At 35.6% G+C, this 17,931-nt stretch overlaps 2 protein-coding genes across 3 annotated transcripts; one reads left to right on the top strand and one right to left on the bottom strand.

The window, feature by feature from the left end:
- Positions 1 to 222: 222 nt before the first annotated feature.
- Positions 223 to 1,965, top strand: LOC120123382 (transcription factor MYB97-like). The gene is made up of 4 exons (XM_039142289.1): positions 223 to 540; positions 620 to 990; positions 1,045 to 1,583; positions 1,685 to 1,965. Exons 1-4 carry the CDS (start codon positions 223 to 225, stop codon positions 1,963 to 1,965), a joined length of 1,509 nt encoding a protein of 502 aa, XP_038998220.1.
- A 998-nt stretch (positions 1,966 to 2,963) lies between these two features.
- On the bottom strand, positions 2,964 to 4,417 carry LOC120123342. 2 transcript variants are annotated; one of them, XM_039142263.1, is made up of 3 exons: positions 4,189 to 4,417; positions 4,000 to 4,063; positions 2,964 to 3,885 (listed from the first exon to the last, which is right to left on the bottom strand). In XM_039142263.1, exon 3 carries the CDS (start codon positions 3,858 to 3,860, stop codon positions 3,348 to 3,350), a length of 513 nt encoding a protein of 170 aa, XP_038998194.1. In that variant the 5' UTR covers positions 3,861 to 3,885; positions 4,000 to 4,063; positions 4,189 to 4,417; the 3' UTR covers positions 2,964 to 3,347. The 2 variants fall into 2 exon arrangements, with proteins under 2 accessions (XP_038998194.1, XP_038998193.1); XM_039142262.1 differs by having other exon boundaries at positions 2,970 to 3,870; positions 4,189 to 4,415.
- Positions 4,418 to 17,931: the final 13,514 nt, after the last annotated feature.

Genomic DNA, 17,931 nt, shown 5'->3' with positions numbered 1-17,931 from the left:
ATTTTTTTCTCCTTTATTTTCCCTTCTCTTCTTCAATATTTGTGAAGAAAAGAGAAGGGGAAAGAAAGGAGGAAAAGAAACGAAACGAAAAACAAGCCTCCGTCAAACCCTGTAAAAAGGGTACAGAGACAAGAATTCAAAACATCAAGCAGGACGTATAAAGAAGAAGAAAAAATATTTTTTTTACGTGCAGGGTAATTTAGAGACGGAAAAAGAAAGGAGATGATGATAGGAGAAACCAACAGCAACAATCACGTTGGTACACAAAACGAAGGCGGCGGCTTGAGGTTGAAAAAGGGACCGTGGACGGCGGCCGAGGATGCAATTCTGGCAGAGCACGTGAGGACTCATGGCGAAGGGAATTGGAATGCGGTGCGAAAGAATGCAGGTTTAGCTCGATGTGGGAAAAGTTGTAGGTTACGATGGGCTAACCATTTGAGGCCCAACTTGAAGAAAGGAGCTTTTTCGCCCGAAGAAGAAAGGATCATCGTTGAAATGCATGCTATCATGGGAAATAAATGGGCTCGTATGGCTACTCGGGTAATTTATTATCTTTGTGATTTCTTTTTTACGTTGAGATTTTGATTTTTCTTTTTGTTTTGTCCGCCATTGATGATAGCTTCCAGGGAGATCAGACAATGAAATCAAGAACTTTTGGAACACAAGAGTGAAAAGAAGGCAACGCCAAGGTCTTCCACTTTACCCTCCTGAAATCCAAGCTTTATATTCTTCCCAACACCGTTCACGGTCGCCGGTTACACCATCAACCATCGCATCAACGACCCCTCCTTTCTCGTTACAAAATCCGATGATGAAGCCTCTTCAGAGCTCAATGCTACAATCATCGGCTTCTCACCCTAACCTTATGGCCGCCAGGTCATCGCAACATCATTTGTACGATCCAAATTCATCCGCAACTCCGCCGCCGTCTCTTCAAAGCCCTTCGAGGCCTCCGCTGCTTCTCAGCCCTTCCCATTTCTCTCCACTTCAGTCTCCTCATAGCCCTCCATTTTCAACTGATTTCCCATCGAACACTTCCAATAGTGCTCCATCTTCTCTCGACTTCCACTTCCCTAGAACTCCACCTTCCTTGCAACATCCCCTTCGTCACAAGCGATTCAAACCCGACGTAAGCCATGAAAACAACAACAATGGCGGTTCAAATTTTATGTTACCCTTTTCATTTTTGATGAAAACCGATCCTTTCAATCACAATTCATTGAACCCTCAACAGTACTCGAACACATTTACGTTGGACCAAACAATACTCGATCTCGCTTCGTCATGGACGATCCTTGAACCCTATTTCGATCCAGGACAGTTTATGTCGACTCCCGGATTCGATTTTTCATTGAAAAACGAGCTCCCTTCAAACCAATTTTTCTCCCAAGATGATAATAAACTAAAAGTTACACTTGATCCTAAAGGGAATAATGACAATTATAGCAGTAATGATGGCGAACACCATAGCTCGAGCTTGAATATCAGTGAGAATGACTTCTTGGAAGACATGTTGAAGGAGGCTCAGGCGCCGTTGCCGGACAACAACGAAATTATTGGCAGTCAGAGTTGTTTAGCTTCAGGTCTGTCTTTTTCGTTCAAAATTAAACTCATTGCATGCATATCATATCTAATTTTACCGAGTTTCTTTACTTGATTGCTGTTCTTTGAAACAATAATTTAGGGTTCTTGAAGGCAAAGGAACAGATTATGAACATACCGAAACATGAAGATTACTCCAACATGAATCCATCGTCCATGGCGATGGCAGTTCCCGACTGGTACATCGACAAATATGAAGGCTCCAATTGGCAATCGCGGGTCGAAACAGATGGTAATTTAGGGTTTGAACTCGAACTTTATGATCAAAAGTCTTCATTATTGCCCGTCGACACTGCACCGGACGATCATGGTCGATCTCAGAGTTCCTATTATTGGAATCATGACTTTCCTGGAATTTGTTGAACTGTTTTTATTTTTATCCTTTATTTATATAAAAACCAGTATCGTTGGGTTTTTGCTTGTTGATATTGGTTTGCAGGACTAGAGCAACATAAACTTAATTCATCAATTTATTCAAAATTATAAAATTAGATTTAAGAATGTCCAAGATATTAAGAAATAAGGTACATTTTAGGCTTAAAGGTCACTTTTTTCTTTAGATTCAATTTATCATTTTTGTCATAATCATATTTTTGTATCGATTTAGCCATTAAAGTTGTTTAATTGCATCATTCTATATCTTACCTCTAATTTAAAACCCTAAATTATAAATCCTAAGGTAAGGTTTAGGATTAGACTTTATGGTTTAGAAGTCATGGAGTTATGGTTTAAGATAGAGGTAAAATATATAATGATGCAATTGAATAACTTCGAGGGCTAAATTAGTAAGAAAATATGATAAAAGCGAAAATGATAAATTAAATCTATTACATGATAAAATTTACCCTTTTGTCTAGCTTTTTAATACATGCCCATGTGTAGAGGAAAAAATTAGGAATAATCGACGATAGAAAATGTTAGGGATTTAGGAACGGTAGAATTTAACCAAAGTTATCGACATTTGTGTTTCAAATTTTTAAAAAATAGAGTTGGAATGAAATGAAAAATAAAGAGATTAAAATAAAATTTTACAAAAAAATATTATATAATAAAATAAAACGATGAATTTAAGGGGAGTTTAAAACTTTAATTCACATAAACTTGATTTATGAAAATTTATTTTAATCCTTCCACTTTCGTTTATTCACAATTTGGTTCCAAAATGTAAAAAAAAAAAAAAAAAACGAATTCATCATTAACCATCGATGATTTGCCAAAATAGTTCTGATTTGCCGACAATTTTACTCCAATCTTTTTGTTTTTTACAGTTTTAAGACTAAATTAATTCATTCATTCAATTTCAACCGCAACTCCTATCAGACTGTCGTTTCATGAATTTGGAATGAAAAGGGACACGAAGAGCAATGAAAGGAACCTTATTCGCTGAATGGAGTTGCAGTGCTATATTTTGCTTACAGTAAAGCCTAGAAATGACAACTGCAGAAAGGGACATCATCAATTGCTGTAATGGTCCCAGTTTTGGCACTTTGCAAAGCGACACTTGTTTGAATTGACTCAGAACATGGTTCTGTTTCTGCCTCCATTGCATTAACCCTCATCTCTGCAAATTTGATCCACAACTTGTAGTGATCTAGGACGGACGCAGAATTTTGTGAAATTTTATAATGTTTTAGTTAGAGACGAAGTTATAAAGTTTTAAAAGATCAAACACAGACCATAAAACGTATATCTAGAGTTTGTAATCTTGAACATATAAATGGAGTTATAATTACTGTTGATGAACATTATTCGAGGAAACCTGTTTTTGTTAAAACAGCAGTTCTTACTTTCCTCAAATCCCTCCCTTTGAGTTTCCTTCCAACACCTTCAAACACTGAGAAAGATGAAATCCGACTCCTTGCAAGCCGCTTTGCAATAATTTCATGTGGAGGAAACTTGGTATGATCTTCATCATAATGCCATGAATCATTCTCCATCTTTGTAGAAACCTTTGACCAATCAGGGATATTTACAGGGGATGATTGCTGCTGCTTACCATCATGAGCAGTGGTTGAACTAGAACAGCAGCTGCCGACATCACTAATTGCAGACAAAGATCTGGGGATCATTCCTGCAGCACTTGGGAGATGTCTTGTAACTGCAACACTGGATGGTTCAATGGATTGGCCAACTTTGAATGATGAATTTTTACTTTCCTTGAAAACTTCCCATACATCTTCTTCCTCGAAATCCTCATCTCTCAATGATCTCCATAATGCACTGCTGCTTCTCCTGGAATATCTGTACTTATCTTCCATTGCCAGATTTCTACAAAAACATCATCTACTTCACTTCAACACCCAGAATTTCCACAAATCCCACAAAATTCAACGCTTACAGATTAAAGGGTACTTAGAAAAGGAACCGTTGGTGTAAAAAAGCAAAAGATTCATCTACCTTTTCCTGGATTGAGAACCTTCAAAATTGGCAAAACTTCCCCAAGATTCTAAAGATGTTATACCTGCATCATGACAAAGAAAATTCAATTCAAAGCAAAAACCACTTCGAACAAATCATTTCTTAATTCTTTTCAACAAATCCATAAAAAAAGGAGCAGATTTCTTCATCAGATTCAAGGTAGCTTACCTATAGAAAAATTGATATGAAGAATTTGAGAGATTGCAGGGTTTTGCAAATGGACTGAAATAGGCTAAAAAGAAAGCTAAGAGGCAGAAAAAATTATGAACTAATGAAAAAGACAGACGTCATACTTCCCCTGTGCCTACTTTCTCAATACTCAGTTTGACAGGTGAATTTAAAGAAAATAGAAGGAAACAGAGTTTTTCATCTGTTTGGTGCGTTTTGCTGACTTTCCTTATACTCTTACATGGCCAGATTCTCCCAGGGCGAATCATATATATGAAAAATGTTTTTTTTTTCATTTACTTCCTAGTTGGCCATTTGAATTTGATTATGCCATGTTATTTATTTTATTATTTGGTTAGGTATGAATCAATAATAACGAATATATAAAATTTATTAAATGATCTTAATAATTTAAAAATATCATTTTCAGAGTTGATTTAGATTTAAATCATTACGTCTATAGAGAATTTAAATGTATTTACCCATATAAAAATCTGATATAAGGATTTTGGAGGTTATGTGTACTTTTAGACATTATAACAAAAGATTATATTTTCTTTTACTGTTTTTAAATAACTTATGATCTATGAGTACTTTTTCTTTGAATTTGGTACATTAATGGGGTTTTAAATTTTTTATGGGTTTGAGTTTATAAACATATGTTTAAGATTGATTTAATGTAAAAAAATAAGTGTTTAAAGTGTACCTAAAGTTAATTTTAGGTGTTTAAAGAATTTTTAGTCAAAAATAGATATTTAACGTTTCTGACGTTATACTTTTAGGTGTCTACCATTAAATTCGATCGTTAAGTGACACATGTCAAAAATAGAATTTTTAGCCAATGTTGCCTTGGTCATCGCCCTCTGCCATCGATCACTTCATCTAATTGGATTTCAATGAACGATGAGAAGAATCATTCCTTGAATCGTTAGAATCATCGCCCTTAGCCAAAATCAATAAGTTACTGCAATCACCCATTTTTGTATACAATCGTCGCTAGAAGCATGAAGGCTTGGTCATGAGTGTTTAGGCAGTCACACGCCGTTGAAACTTTGAATGATTGGCGGCAGTCGTGACAACTAGTGGTGGTGAGGGAATTGAAATTAGGATTTTTTTTGAGATTTTGAGTTTTTTTTATAATTTCAAAAAAATTTATTGTTTAAATAATAAATTTATGTTTTTTTCTAAATAAAAAATTTTAAAACTCAGTATGGCTGACACGTGTCAGATAATGGTCAAATTTAATAGCAACTACGGTCCATGCATCTAAAAGTGTAACATAAGAAATGTTATACACCTATTTTTAACAAAAAAATCTTTAGACACCTAAAGTTAACTTTAAGCACTTCTATTTAGATTAAGCCTTTAATATTTAATATTTAAGTGTAATTTAATTAATAAATTTTTAACTGAATTAACCGATAAACAAGTTTTAGAAATTTATTTAGTCACTCTTCGATTGAATAATTTGACGACTGACCGTTTAACTAAACTAAATCAATTGGGCCAGTTAATTCAACTTTCAACGAACAATGAATATCCCTAACCGTATGTCCCTTAGATAAAGACATGTTTGAATCATGACATTGTGAATGAAACACATTGGATTAAGAATATAATCTCATAATGAACCTTTGTAATATTTGATCCGAAATAAGGAACCAATAATTCAAATATCGATAAAATATAATTATTTAAATAAATATTTTAATTTTAATTTTGAATGATGCATTTTGACAATTTGGTCCACATGCCTACTTGCAAATTGGTTTAGATTTGTACTCAATTTGGTATTTGTATATGTAATCAAGCTCTTAATTATTTTCTATATAATATAATGTTTAAATTACATAAACTCTCAAAATCCTTAATTAAAACATAATATTTATATTTAAAATTATTTCATTTTATTCTTTTTAAATGCTACAATAAAAACAAGGGTCTACGTGTTTAGTATTTAAACTATCAGTTTTAGTATCTAAACTATCAATTTTAGTATCTAAACTTTTAAATTTTTTAAAACATAACTAAAGTTTTATTTTTTTTCATTTTAGTACATATATTCAAAATTTAACGTTAAGTTTTGAAAAAAAAAATAAAAGTTTAGATACTAAAACGGATAAAAACTGATAGTTTAGGTACTAAATGTGTAATTTACCCTAAAAATTATATTGATAAACTAAATCTCAGTCATCAACCATTAGTTTAACTTGAAATGATTTGATCATATACTAAAAATATATGTAAAAAGAGATTAGTTATAGAACTTGAGAAATGATTAGAAGAGGGACATTTTACAAAATTTGTCGAAATGAAAAGGAATTTTGATTGGCAAATATGTGCCAATCCAAGACAAGGTGAGGCATAATGTCAAAGCAAACCCCAAATGGGCTAATGAAACAAGACAAATTGAATTTATGTAAGAAATCTGAAATAACCAATGACCAATCTCTTCCTCATTCTCTTTAACAATATTCGTTGGATTTTGCCACGTTTATGTCCGAAATTTATTTGATAAGATTCCAGATTCATGTTCAGTGCCAGATTCATTGTTCCCAAAAAAACAAAGGCGGTCACGGCGGCCGTAAAAGCTTTAGATTCGTGGGTCACCTTTGCTGTATTACTGTATACCGACACCAACTTAGAGTAGGACACAATAAAAGTTGATATTCAATTGAATTGAGTCGAGTAAAATAACGAGATTTGTTCAAGCGGTAAGTAGTTTAATATCTCTTAAATATATGTCGAGTTTGAGTCATTATGTACGTAAAAAATTCTCGTTGAAAGACTTATCCATAAAAATTAAGTATATGATGTAGGTCGGTTTGGATTAGTCAAGACAAAGCATTTTTCGTAGCTTGAATCATATTTCTAGTGTTCTTCACTCTTCAGTAAAAAGTTATAGTAAGTGTTAAAAAGTAAAAAAAACGTTCAGATGCTCAACCATACGGGCAATTAGTATGAGCTTGTGACCACCCACGGTTGCATCAACAGTGATGTGGTGCGTGGCTCCAGAATCAACCACCCACGGTGTTTGGCTACTAGTTGCAGCAACAGGGAGTGTATTGTCTAAAGAACGAGAGTGACTATGATAAGTACAAGCACGCCCATGGCACGAGGGAGGAGCAGTGTAAGAGCAAACATTGGTTGTTTGAGCATTGGTCACTGACTGTGAACGAGCACTAATTGTAGATACACATACACTAGGATATTTTTTGTCAAAATGATACCAACACTTGTCCACAAAGTGGTCATTCTTCCCACATAATTGGCATTGAACTTTGCTACGACCTCTCCCTCGACCCCTACGAAACTGTTGTGAACGATGAGTTTCTACAGGGGACTCCGTAAAGCTAGAGTTCACTACTGCAACATGCTTGGCTTGAGCAACACTAGAACTGATGTGAAGTCCATCAAAACGATCAAAGGATTTCTGCTGAGTGTCAGCGTCAAGAAGAACTGCTACAACACCGTCAAGCGTGAATGGTTCATGGCTAGCAGTAATGACCGCCATAAACGGTCGATACTCCACCGGTAACCCATTTAGTAATGTGGCAATCTATTCGCAATCGGAAATAGGGCTGCCACATGCGGCCCACGCATCACAAATCTCCTTAACTTGGGAGATGTAGGAACGTATGCTGAGATCACCCTTCTTTACGGATTTCAACCGATTGCCATACCTCAGATGTCGTTTCTACCCCTACAAGCTGAGGAATCAATGATGGAGTTATCGTGGATAGCAACCAAGACGCAAGGACGCTATCCTAGGCAACAAAAACCTCATAAGCATCATTGTTTGTCCATCACTTCACCGGAATAAAGCGTGATCGTCGAAGGTGGTGGTTGGACGGACCCGTATAGAACCTTCTCTAACCGGTGACTGCGAACAACCAAGAGAACTTGTTGTTTCTGTTGTGGAAGAAGGCTATCGGATAGAGCAAAATCGCAACTGATAATTTGAGAAAATAAAAAATAAAGATAAAGAAGACACAAAATTTGCGTGGAAAACCCCTAAATAATATAGGGTAAAAACCACATGCAACGATAGAAGAATTTCACTATGGAAAAATATGAATTACAGCTTCTCTTGATCTACCAAGGAGAAAACAATGATAATTCTCTCTTGAAAAAAAGGAGAAAACAACTCTCAAGAAAACTCTCTAAATTCTCTAATATTGGGAGAAAGGTATAATGATTTGAGATGATTTTGAAGCTAAATGAGCTAAGGTATTTATAGTTGAAGCTTAAGAACTAATCTTATAAATACCCTAAAGTACAATGACTAAAAATGAGATTTTACCATTACTCATTTCAACAATTTCAGCTCCACCTAATTATCGTGTATGACCATGCAACATTCTTTTCTAAACTTTCAGTGTATCCATTTAATTCCACAATTTCGGTGGAATAAAGTTTGAAGCTTGATTTTTCAACAATCTCCCACTTGAAGATTTGATTGGAACAATCATATATTCACACCATTCTTTCTACCTTGTACCTTCATGTTGCTTACGTCTCTGACGGACCACAAGAGGATCGACACCAGGTAAATTTATCAGCACTGATTGCTTTCGTCATGAAATCTGCTATGTTGTCTTTGGTATGGATCTTCTGCATATCTACCGTCTCTTCTTCCACCTTTTCACAAATGAAATGGTACTGAACTCGTATGTGCTTTGTCCTTGAATGAAATGTTGGATTCCTTGCTAAATGCAAGGCGCTTTGACTGTCACAAAACAGAGATACATACTCTTGATTGTGCCCAAGCTCCTCCAATATCATCTTCAACCAAATTGCTTCTTTACTGGCTTGTGTAGCTGCTACATATTCTGCTTTGTTGTGGACGTAGCCACAACTGACTGCAATTTTGAAACCCAGCTTACAGCTCCACCAGCAACTTTGAACACATATCATGTAGTAGATTTGCTTTTATCCAAATCCCCTGCATAGTCAGAATCTACATACCCATTGATTAGTAAGTTTGACCCTCCGTAATATAATACAACATTTGAGGTCCATTTGATGTATCCCAGGATCCTCTTTACTGTATTCCAATGCTCTTTGCCTGGATTCGCCATGTACCGACTAACCACTCCCACTGCTTGTGCATATCATAACGAACATTAAACTTCCCACTGTCGATGCATACAGTACTCGAGACATCTCCATCCTCTCTTCTTCACGGATAGGACTCATACTGGAGGATAATTTGAAGTTAATAGGAAGAGGGGTAGAAATTGGCTTACAATCTTGCATGTTGAATCATGACAATATCTTCTTCAATTAATTCTTTTGTGAAAGCCAAATCTTCATACTACTTATGTCTCGGTGAATTTGCATCCCTAGAATCTTGTTTGTTGATCCCAAGTCCTTCATTTCAGATTCCCTAGCCAGTTGTGCCTTCAATTCTTCAATTTGATCTTTGTTTGGTCCTGCAACCAACTTGTCATCCACATACAACAACAATATAACAAAATCGTTATCACCAGACCTCTTGAAATAAGTACAAAGGTCTGCATTAAGTTTGTTGTATCCAAGGCACATAATGAAGGAATCAAATCTCTTATACCAATACCTCGGCACCTGCTTTAGACCGTACAGAGATTTGTTCAACCTGCAAACCAAGTTCTTATTTTCGTCTTCTTCAAAACCTTCAGTCTTGAGCATATAAATCTCTTCTTCAAGATTTTCATGAAGAAAAGATGTTTTAACATCTAACTGCTCTAAATATAAGTTCAATGTAGCACACATTGCCAAGACTACTCGAACTATTGTTAGTCAAACCATATGAGAAAATATTTCATTGAAATCAATACCTTCTTTTTGAGCATATCCTTTGACCACCAGTATTGCACGATACCTCTCCACTTGATCGTCACCATTTCGCTTGATTTTGAAGACCCATTTGTTACCAATTGGCCTCCTTCCTTGTGGTAGTGGCACAGGGTCTCATGTATTATTTTTATGAAGTGCTTCAATTTCTTTTTGCATCGCAATCATCCACAGTAAAGCATCTGAGCTGTTTATTACCTCCTGGTATATTGATGGCTCACTGTCCTCTGTTAAAAGGCAGTATGCAATATTTCCTTCTATAACATAATCTGAGTGCCAATTGGGATGTCTTCTCACACGATCTGATTGACGAGTTGTTGGAGCTTCAGAACTCTCTGGTTCTTGTTCATCATGTGCTGGTTCTGCTTCAGAAAAATCTCCTTGTTCAACCTCCTTCTCCATATGTATGTGTAGTTTCTGACTTTTCAGCGCTATTATCGTCTTCTTTTCTTTGTAGTTTATCTTCTACAAAGATAACATCACTGCTAATGATCACTTTGCGGGCAGTGGGATCCCACAAGCGATACCCCTTTACACCATCAACATACCCTAAGAATTTGCATTTCCTGGATTTTGGATCCAGCTTTGAAATTTCTTGGGAGTTGTACATCACATACACAATACTTCCAAATACATGGAGGTTTGAATAATCAGCTGGTTTACCAGTCCACATCTCCATTTGTGTCTTCAGCTCTATTGCAGTTGATGGAGCTCGATTCACCAAATAACAAGCGGTATTGACTGCTTCTGCCCAGAATGATTTTTCTAGGCATGCATCCCTCAACATTGCTCTTGTTATTTCTAACAAGGTTATGTCCATCCACTCTGCCACTCCATTTTGTTGAGGACTGTTCGCCACTGTGAACTGTCTTTTGATGCCTTCTTTCCTGCTAAAGTCATCAAATTATTCGCTTGTGTATTCTCCTCTATTATTCGTTCTGAAACATTTGATCTTATTTTCAAAATCAAGTTCCACCCGCACCTTGAAGTTTTTGAAAGTTGAAAACACATCTGACTTCTTCTTAGTAGGGTACACCCAACAAGCGCTCCACGGAACATCTTCATGATTCCTTTCCGTGTTTCAATAGTGCTTGCATTATTATCCAACAATCCGTAGGATACTAAATTTTTCTTCAGCCTTTCACGTACTGCACATCTCGAACAACTTTAATTGTTCATCATACATCTTCAATTTGATGGTTCTCACACCAACGATCTCTAAGGCATGATCATTGCAACTATACACAGATCCTCCTGAGACAAGTTCATACTGATGGAACCATTCACTTCTTGAGGTCATGTGATATGTTGCTCCCGAATCAATGAGCCATATATCTGTAAATTTTTTTATGTCTTCCATGGTGGTTGATGCTTCACATCATAGAGCATCTCCATCATCTAAAGTGTTTGCGGTATTGCCTTGTGGATTGGAGTTTTTATTTAGACTCCAACAATCCTTCTTCAAGTGACCTTTTTTTCCATAGTTGTAGCACTTTAAATTCTTCTTGCTTCTCGAATTTGATCTACCATGTTTATGACTGCTGCTTTGGCCACGTTCTGTTGATCTCCCTCTCATCGTTGTCAACGCTTCTGCTTGTTTCATATTTACTTATCTGTCTTCCTTATTCTTGCGCCGATTTTCTTCTTGTAGAATAGCAGCTGCAACGTAATCGAAGAATAGACTGGAGACATTACTGTTTGTCAAGTTGATGATGAACTGATCATACGAATCAGGTAGACTTTGAAGTAGAAGTTCAACACGTTCTTGTTCTCCTATTGTACATCTTAGGGATGTAATCTGAGAAAATAAAGTGTTAAGCGTGTTTAAGTGCTCCGTCACTGAAGTAGATTCTGGCATCCAGAGAGTGTACAATTTCCTCTTAAGGAAAATTTTATTGTGCAGCGATGTGGCCTCGTACAGTTTGGTGAGATGATCCCATATCTCTTAGATGTCTTATTCTCCTCGATGCTTGACAATACTTCATCTACAAATGCTAGATGAAAGTTTGCCATAGCATTCTCATCTATTTCGATCCATTTGTTGTCATTTGTGAAATCTATCGGCCTTTCACTGATAACTGCTAGACAACCTTCTTTCCTCAGGATGACCTTCATATTCAATTTCCACAATGAAAATTTCTCCTATTGAACTTTTCATTATCAAATTTTGTTGACATAGCTTCTATTACGAATAGCTCCCACTATTTCACTATCGTGAATAGTTCTCTGAAACCTTCAAAGAATGGGTAATACCTTATTACTTTCTTATATTGGAGGATCCACCTTTTGGTGGCAACACAAAGACAATAAACATATATTACACACTCAAATCTGGATCGAATATCAATTGTTGCGGAAGAAAGTTATCGGATAGAGCAAAATCGCAACTGATAATTTGAGAAAATAAAAATAAAGATAAAGAAGACACAAAATTTGCGTGGAAAACCCCTAAATAATGTATGGTAAAAACCACGGGCAACGTTAGAAGAATTTCACTATGAGAAAATAGGAATTACAACTTCTCTTGATCTACTAAGGAAAAAACAATGATAATTCTCTCTTGATAAAAAGGAGAAAACAACTCTCAAGAAAACTCTCTAGTATTGGGAGAAAGCTAGAATGATTTAGGATGATTTTGAAGCTAAATGAGCTAGGGTATTTATAGTTAAAGCTTAAGGACTAATATAATAAATACCCTAAAGTGCAACCATTACCCATTTAAACAATTTCAGCTCCACCTAATTGTAGTGTATGACCATGCACCATTCTTTTCTAAACTTTCGGTGCATCCATTTAATTCCACAATTTTGGTGGAATAAAGTTTGAAGCTTGACTTTTCAACAGTTTTCACAACAAGAAGTTGAACTTGTCCAAAACAATGCTAATCCTCTTGTTAGTGAACATTTTGCAGTTGAACGCCGGAGACCCGTCGAAGTCAGACACAGGATCAGAGGATGAGTCGCGAGGCATATCTGAACAACTAGAACAGACAAGCGCAGAAGAAGCTAGCAACCATGATAACTAGCGAAAGATACCATGTTAGCAAGTAGAGTTTTAAATAATAACACAATATGAAGAAATAAAGGAATTGCTTGCATTCAATGGCTGGAGAAGGTAGCTTTATAGCATGAGCCACTGTAGCTACATGAGAGAGATGGGTGTGATTACATTAGATATTTTTCCACTGTTAAGAACCAGGATAACAACCTACCAATATTCTAACAGCCAAGATAACAACCTGGACACCTCAACATTATATTTTACTGTGGTAACATTGAAGAATGTGTAAATATCGAAGAATAAACGTGTAATTACATCCATTTTTTTAAAATAATTATGTCTTTTTTATTGTTAAATATTAATAATAAATTGTTCGATTGACAATACTTAAATAATTAAATGGTTTGATTAATAAAATTAAAAGATTGTCAGAATAAAACCACCCATAATTAAATGATCATATATTGATATATCTTTATGTTTTTTTAAATAGTTTGAAATCATTATAAAATAATATTTATTTAGATTTTTATTATATGTTGACAACTCATACTTTATAAATACAGTTACTCGAATTTAAAATCTCTAAAACAAAATTACCATTAAAGTCCTGATGAAATCTAACTGAACATGACCCAAACAGTTTATTACCACTAATTTAAGAGAAAATAACCTCAGTGACCAAAAATGCCTTATAATATACGATTTTAACCAACTTTTTTTGGATTTTCCAAAATGACCAACTAAATCGCAATGCGATCGATAATTCGCAACGCAATCTCCGGTATCGCTAATCAGTTTCCAGATTCGCAACGCGATTCTAACTATCGTATTGCGATTTCCCAAATTCGCGTTGCGATTTTCCTAATTCGCATTGCAATAATCGCATTGCGATTTTCCTAATTCGCATTGCGATTTACGTAATCGCATTGCGATTTAGTAAATCGCATTGCGATTTAGTAAATCGCAACGAGATTCTGACTATCGCAATACTGAATTTCAAATTCGCAACTCGATTTCTGAATTCGCAACAGGTTTTAATTTCGCAACACAAATTTTTTGGGTATATAAACAGCAACTCATAACCTAAATCACAACTCATTCCATCTCCATCTATCACTCTCTCTGGTGACATCCGTTCCTATATCCAACGACATCCTTCCCCATCCGGCAACAGGTTTTAGTTTCGCAGTTTCGTTTGTTTAGTAAATTAATTTACAAAATGAAATCATCTAATGTTGATCATGTTTGGATAGATTTGTGTTTTGGAGGGTCATGGGAGAATGTTCATGGTATTTTACAATATATGCCTTTACCCATGAATCTTCAACTAAAGCTGTCATTAAAAAAGTTAACTTATGAAACTCTAATGTTACGTGTTGCAAATAAATTGAATTTAGAGCCCCTAAGTGGATTTAGGCTATCTTATCAGAGAAATGGTAAAGTTTATTTGTTAGCCGACAATGAAGATGTTGAACGATTCATTGCTTACATTAGTGTTTCAAGTGATGATGTTACATTGTATGTTGTTGAACCTAGAAGTAGTGAAGTTGGGTCAGTAGCGGGTAGTAATCAACTAAGTTTTTCAACCCCAGTTTATGGTGCTCAAAATTTAATGGTTCCACCACAATTTCATCACCAAGCAAATATTGTTTCACCACATTTCCAATACCAAACACAATCTCAAAACCCACAACCTTTCCTTAATCCAAATCCCAATCAACTTTCAGCACCAAATTCCAGTTTTCGTATTGACCAGTTAGACGATGATGAGCCAACAAAAAAAATTGTGAGTACTAGTCAGTATTCGAAATTTGATCTTGGTCAATACTCGGATTTTGATGGTTTTTCAGAAGAAGAAACAGACCCTACGTGTAATGATTTTGATATTTGTCAATACCCGAATTTTGATGATGAAACAGCCGTTGCCGAGGAAGATGTTATTGATGATAATGAGGAGGAAGTTACGACTGTAAATGAACATGTTGAACATCCATTCTGTAATTCATATAACACTGAAGAAGAAAAAGAAGAAGAAGAAATCCCCAAAGAAAAGTCCCCGAAGAAAATGCCATGGGAGTATAACTGGAATATGCCAGAATTACTTCAGATACCAGAAGAAGAGTTGGTAAAGATAGCAGTTGATTGTTACACAAAAATTATTCGTATCAAGAAAGATGATTGTTTTGATACAAAGGAAGACTTGAAGATAGCTTTGTATACGAAATGTGTGGAAGATGGCTATCAACTAAAAGTTAACAAATCAAGCAAAGATCGTTTCGAAACAAGGTGTATGATTGACAAAAACTGTATGTGGCGTATGATTGCAAAGAGGATAAAAGATTACGAAATGTTTCAAGTTAGGACTTTTATTGATAAACATACATGTTCAAGAACCCAAGTTTTTCCTCACCATAGATAGGCAAACAAAAAGGTGTTGGGTGGTTTTCTGGCTGAGTTAATGTTTTTGAATGGTAGGGTATATCGGGGACATGAAATTATGACTGACATGAATGCTCGGTTCAAGATTAGTATCTCATATTCTCAAGCTTGGAGAGCCAAATGTTATGCCTTGGAATTGTTGAGGGGGTCGCCAGAAGCATCGTTTGCCCAACTGCCGGCTTATTGTCACAATTTAAAGCTGAAAAATCCTGGGTCGGCAACTCATATCAAAACAGATAGAGATGGACGCTTTGAGTTGTTGTTTATCGCCATTGGTGCTGCGGTTAGTAAATCAATATAATTTTGTTGACTCATTTTTGTTAGTTACATGCATTTCACATTTAAATGATTATATTTCTTGTGTATATGATTTGTAGATTCGTTCGTTTATTAATTGCATGCGCCCAGTTATTATAGTTGACGGAGCACATTTAAAAGGTCGATACCTTGGAGTAAACTTATTAGCAGTAGCCATGGATGCTAACAATGGGATACTGCCAATAGCTTACGGGGTTGGCAAATCTGAAACCTCTGATTCATGGACATGGTTTATGGGGCATATTAGGGATTGCATAGGTCCTATTAGCAATCAGACAATCATATCCGATAGGGCAAACTCAATTGACAACGCTGTTAGAAGGTGTTTCCCAGATGCTTTTCATGGACTTTGTGGTGTTCATTTATATAGAAATCTAAAATAAAGGTCTGTTGGTATAAAAAATCACAAATGGACATACTGGAAGGCTGTAAAAGCTTATCGGGAAGTGGATTTTAATAAGCATATAAACTGTTTAAGACGTGTTTTGCCTCAGTGTGCTCAAACACTAGAAGATGTCGGGGTTGAAATATGGTCAAGAGTACATCAACTTGGAGCAAGATATGGTTTCATGACGTCTAATAGTGCAGAATCAATCAACGCTCTAAGTCGTCATTCCCGGAAATTACCCATTACTATATTAATGGAGTTTTTTCGAGCCTCTATTCAACAGTGGTACTACAAGAAAAGAAACCATGCAGGTATTATTTCTTTAAATTCGTAACTTATCATATATTTTACTAAGTATTATTTATTTAAATTTACAGGAACATTGGAACATCGTGTTACACCATGGACAGAAAAAAAGATAACGAAACGTGTTGTGAAGTCAACGTCATGGAGAGTTGAACCATGTTCAAACACTTTGTTTGAAGTACTGGATAATAACTTAAATGGGCTTGTCGATCTAAATGCAAAGACGTATAGTTGTATGAAATGGCAAACATCTGGTTATCCGTGTGGCCATGTTATAAAAGTTTCTCTTCATCTAAACCAAGATGATTCAAGCGCATACGCTATGAATTGCTACACTACAGAAGTATATCGACAGACTTATGGCGAGATTGTCTACCCTATTCTATATCCTTCTGAGTGGGACATACCAGATGACTTACAAACAGTTTTACCACCAGCCATGGACAGAAGGCTACCTGACCGACCAAAAAGTCACGATCGTATACCGTCTAAGGGTGAAGAGAAGAAGAGATCAACATGTAGTCGGTGCAAGGAAAGTGGTCATACAAGGTTGACATGTGGATCACCAGTGCCATAAAAATCATCTTTTCCTCTACCAAAATATGGATCCTCATCAAAATCCAAAGCTCATATGGTGTTAAGCAAAAGGCAATCAAAATCGCAATCATCTTTAAAATCCCAATCACAACCGGCTTCACCTTTTGGGACTGTTAACTTAGGTGATTTTTAAATGCAAATGTTGTATTATGTGGATTTTATGTGTGAACTTTTAACATTTTCAGTTAGGCATGTATTAGTAACTTGAGTTTGAAAATTGCTATGATCTGTTCAGTTGTTATCAATTATTAGGCATTCATTTGACTATCGTAACACGGAAATGACGTTCATAATCATCTTAATGTCTATCGCAACGCGGAAATGACTATCGCAATGCGAAATGAAAATCGCAACGAGAGAATCGCAATGCGAAATAAAAATCGCAACGAGAGAATCGCAATGCGAAATGAAAATTGCAACGAGGGAATCACAAAGCGAAATGAAAATCGCAACACGAATTTAGTTTCGTGTTGCGATTTTAGTTTCGCGTTGCGATTCTCTCGTTGCGATTTTCATTTCTCATTGCGATAGTCATTTTTGCCTTCAACATAATGCAGATTGAAATCAACAAAATCAACCATTACATTTTAATCAATTAACAAGCACAAATAAGAATTATGTTCACATCAATTAAACAAATCAACTTTTACAAATCATCTTTTACAAATCAATTAAACAATCAAAAAATAAGCAATAATTCTTATTTATTTCCTCATCTACTATTGAATCAACTTTTGCAGCCATACATCATTTTCACGCAGCTCACTTCTGAGATTAACCTGCAGAAACCAAACATTTGCTCAAACAACACTTTCTACACATCTAAAACCTACAAACAGCAAATTATTGAATTCTAG

The sequence above is a fragment of the Hibiscus syriacus genome, unplaced genomic scaffold (assembly GCF_006381635.1).
Source record: "Hibiscus syriacus cultivar Baekdansim isolate YM2019G1 unplaced genomic scaffold, ASM638163v2 tig00110392_pilon, whole genome shotgun sequence".
NCBI classification, from domain to species: Eukaryota; Viridiplantae; Streptophyta; class Magnoliopsida; order Malvales; family Malvaceae; genus Hibiscus; species Hibiscus syriacus.
The sequence above is the reverse complement of the archived record's forward strand: the minus strand, read 5'-3'. Positions and strand labels throughout refer to the sequence as shown.